Source organism: Octopus bimaculoides, chromosome 1, assembly GCF_001194135.2.
Source record: "Octopus bimaculoides isolate UCB-OBI-ISO-001 chromosome 1, ASM119413v2, whole genome shotgun sequence".
Classification (NCBI taxonomy): Eukaryota; Metazoa; Mollusca; class Cephalopoda; order Octopoda; family Octopodidae; genus Octopus; species Octopus bimaculoides.
This window is the reverse complement of record NC_068981.1, coordinates 130023164-130027389: the sequence shown is the minus strand read 5'-3', so window position 1 is coordinate 130027389 and position 4226 is coordinate 130023164. Positions and strand designations below refer to the sequence as shown.

At 36.4% G+C, this 4226-nt stretch overlaps 1 protein-coding gene across 2 annotated transcripts in view; it reads right to left on the bottom strand.

The window, feature by feature from the left end:
- LOC106867719 (DDB1- and CUL4-associated factor 11) overlaps window positions 1–4226 on the bottom strand; it is a 43937-nt gene that overhangs the window by 23616 nt on the left and 16095 nt on the right. For both annotated transcript variants that reach the window (XM_014912680.2, XM_014912681.2), the window contains 2 exons: window positions 2318–2382; window positions 746–846 (listed from right to left, as the gene is read on the bottom strand). In XM_014912680.2, coding sequence (XP_014768166.1) covers window positions 746–846; window positions 2318–2382 — 166 coding nt within the window. The remainder of the gene's footprint in view (window positions 1–745; window positions 847–2317; window positions 2383–4226) is intronic.

Genomic DNA, 4226 nt, shown 5'->3' with positions numbered 1-4226 from the left:
CTTTCCTTTCCTGAGCGTCCAATAATACTATCCATATCACGTCCTCACTTTGTTGTTTTTTTGTTTTTTTGTTATTGTTTTTTTGAACTATATATATATATATATATATATATCATCATCATCATCATCACCGTTTAACGTCTGCTTTCCATGCTAGCATGGGTTGGACGATTTGACTGAGGACTGGCGAACCAGATGGCTGCACCAGGCTCCAATCTGATCTGGCAGAGTTTCTACAGCTGGATGCCCTTCCTAACGCCAACCACTCCGAGAGTGTAGTTGGTGCTTTTACGTGCCACCAGCACGAGGGCCAGTCTGGCGGTACTGGCAACAGTCACGCTCATATACATATATATATGCATACTATCATCATCATTTTAATATTTTAATGTCCACTTTTCCCTGCCTGCATGAATCAAATGGAATTCATTAAAGCAGATTTATATGGTCAGATACCTTTCCTATTGACAATCCTCACCTGTTTCCAAGCAATGTAATATATCTTAATATATCTTTATGGCAAGACATGTTTGCATGGAAGATTGGAAACTAAAGACACCACGTGTATGATGGTGACACTCATTTACAACAACCATGTGAAGTCAAGTCATAAAGAGATTAATACACTCGTGCTGAAAACAGAGAGAGAGAGAGATGGAAGGAGGGAGGTTTAGGAGGAGAGAGAGTGAGTGAGAGAGGAAAAGTGAATAAAACATTCAATGAATAAAAGAATATGTGTACCTACCTCGACCTGCAGCTAAGAAGCTGTCACCTTCTTTGGAATAAATTCCACAGAACGCTTTGTCCTTGCAGTAAGCAACTGTTGACATCATATTTGGGATGTATCTAAAGACGAAAAAAACATCAATTTGAAGCATAAAATTATATTTATATACAAATATTTATGTGTGTGAATAGAGAACAGCTTTTCTTTGAAATATGATTATATCAATGACATAACAATGTTTAAGTTTAGTTTCCAGCCATCCAGCCATCTCCTCCGTCCACTATTCTTGTGAGGGTTGTGGACGTGGGTAGAGTCTTGAGGCACTTTCTCCTATCAGAAGCAGTCATCATTGCACTTTCCATTTGGATATCCAAGTGTAACCAACTGAGACTAAAGATATCCAACCATCTTATTTTTGGTTTACTCTTAGGCATCCTGCTAGTTGGCTCAGCTTGAAGAATCTGTTTTGTGATCCTTTTGTGCTATTACATGGTACTGGCATAAGTGCTATTATGCAGTACCAGCATGAGAGCTTTTGACATGGCACTAGTGTAAATGCAAAATTCCTTAATCCATTGGTGTAATAACCTTTCATAAACTTCACAGTCCCATCAACAGAATGAAATGATGGTAATAATGGGATGTTATCTGCATGCTTTGGATTAGGTTACAAAAGATCACAGGAATCCTTTATTGTTATAACTGATAAATCAGAAATAGCAAATTTAAGAATTATACTGGTGGATTTTTCTTATGTATTTTATGAGTGATTTATCTGTGTGTTGATTTTTTGGTTTGTATTTTAATATTAGTAATGTTTTCTCAGTCATTCTTCTCATTTTCCTTGTAATTCTATATAAAATTGTAGAGCTGGCAACCAGGTTTTTCTATCTAATCTTATTTCATATACTGTACATAATAGACACAGGTGTGACTGTGTGGTAAGAAACTTGCTTCCTAACCACATGATTTCAGGTTCAGTCCCACTACATGGCACCTTGGGAAGTGCCTTCTATGATAGCCCAAGGCCAACCAAAGTCTTGTGAGCGGATTTGTTAGAAAGAAACTGAAAGAAACTTGTCGTATACGTGTCTCTTTGACTTGACTTCAAGTGATTATTGCAAGCAGTGTCCTTCATTTACTATCTTTGAAAGCATGTCTGGTCATGGAGAAATATTATCTTACCAGGAAACAGGTGAGGGTTGGTGACAGGAAGGGCATCTGGCCACAGAAAATCCACCTCATTAAATTTCATCCAACTCATGCAAGCATGGCAAAATGAACATTAAAATGATGATGTATTACAATGAGCTGTAATGGTTTCCTCCCTTCTGTACATATGTATGCGTGACGAACAAAACATTCAAACAGAGTTTGACTGATTGTCCATTTTGCATTTCTGTAGCTAATGAGGATGATGAAATAAGCACCAGATTAAGTACTGGAATCGATATAATTGAGTAAAAACTTGTAAAGATGCCAACTCAACATAGCTACAATCAATTGACTAAAATCAGTAAAAAAGAAAAAAAGCAAAAAAGAAAGAAAAATGTCAAGATCGACACATAACCATATAGAATAGGTACTTACAGGGTACCTATTGCACACTGGTCTCCATTTGAAAAACATTGCTTATCACCCATGCCAACTTCTCTCTGAAATAAAACAAAAAAGAGTGTTGTAGTTTGCTTCAAGTATTGTGATACAGAAGTAAAATAACAAATAAAGAAGATAAAAAGATTTTAATAGTACAAAAAGGCACAGTTAAGCACCCTTTATATATTTTGGGCACAAATGCCTATCAACAGAAGTGAACAGTTTAACCCTTTAGCATTCAAACTGACCATATCCAGCCCAGATATTGTATCATTCTTTTTTGTTCAAACTGGCCAGTTCCAACCTTTCACACCTACTCTACATTGTCATTCTAAAAATAAACAATTACATCACTGAAGTCTCAAAGTTATGAGATAATGCACAATTACTTCAAAACAATGTGAATATATAAGCATTGCATTTGAAAGAATAGTCTGAATGCTAAAGGGTTAAAGAAATGATCTATGTAAATTTAAATTCCTTAAAACTGTTCATGTTTGATGATGGGCATTTATGCCTGTAATATATAAAGGTTATTCAACTCTCTCTTTTGGCATTGCAGGAAGGTCTCCATCTTCATTATTTGTTAAATAAAACAAATTTCAAATTGATGAAGTGACATGAATGGAAATGATATATTATTGATGAAGACCAAGTTTGGGATAGCTAAAGAATCTCTATCTGAAAAAATACATACTCTTACACATACAAACATTGAAATCAAAACAACTGTTGTCACACAAAACAAGGATGAACAACTTCTTTTTGCAATACATACATATATATAAAGGCAAGCTAGCAGAATTGCTATCATGCTAGACAAAATGCTTAGCAGCATTCCATCCATCTTTATGTTCTGAGTTCAAATTTCACTGAGGTTGATTATACCTTCCATCCTTTTAGGGTCAATAAAATAAGTACCAGTGGAACACTGGGATTGATTTAAGTGATTTTCCCCTTCTCCCAAATTGCTGGCTTTGTACCATGAGTAAATTTTTTAAAAATCAAAAGAGGACCATTGCAAAAAGAACTGATCCTTGTTTTGTAGGTGCAAGCGTAGCTGTGTGGTAAGAAGCTTGCTTCCCAACCACATGGTCCTAGGTTAAGTCTCAATACACAACACATTACACAAGTGTCTTCTATAGCCCAAGCCAACCAAAGCCTTGTGAATGGATTAGGTAGACAGGAAGTGAAAGTGTTTGTGTGCACACGTGTGTACTTGTGTCTCCTTGTCTTTACATCATGTGACAGTTGTAAACTGACTGTCACTGTCAAACAAGCAGTGTGATTCATTTCCAATATTCTGCAAGAACATGTCTAGCCTTGAGCACGGGGCCCGATTGGGAGCAATCAGTCCAATTGGCTTAAGGCTGGCCCTGAATACTACCTTGCCTTTGTTGGCAACAAGAAGTGTACCCAGCCATAGAAAATAAACACTGTCCAACCCATGCAAGCATGGAAAAGTAGAAGTTAAATGAAAATGATTATATATGAATAAAATCATCCTCAGGTGCATCGCTATTTCCATTATTTGCAATGGTTATTTTAGCAAAAATTAAACAAATTGTGACAAAAAAGGTTACTTGAAACTACTCAATGATTTATAAATACAATAAATTTGAAACAAAAGATCTGAAACCCATATAGATCACTTTAATGGCCCATTTGTGGGCTATGATTACCTTGTTGCTGACCCCTGATATAGAAGTGGCGTATTGCACTAAAGGAGTGGTTCCCAACCTTTTCACTACCAAGGACTTCTTTTATTTAAATGAGTTTTCCTATGGACCCCCTTTAATATGCTTATCCTTGTGTGTGTGTGTGTGTGTGTGTGTGTGTGTGTGTGTGTGTGTGTGTGTATATCATCATCATCGTTTAACGTCCGCTTTCCATGCTAGCATGG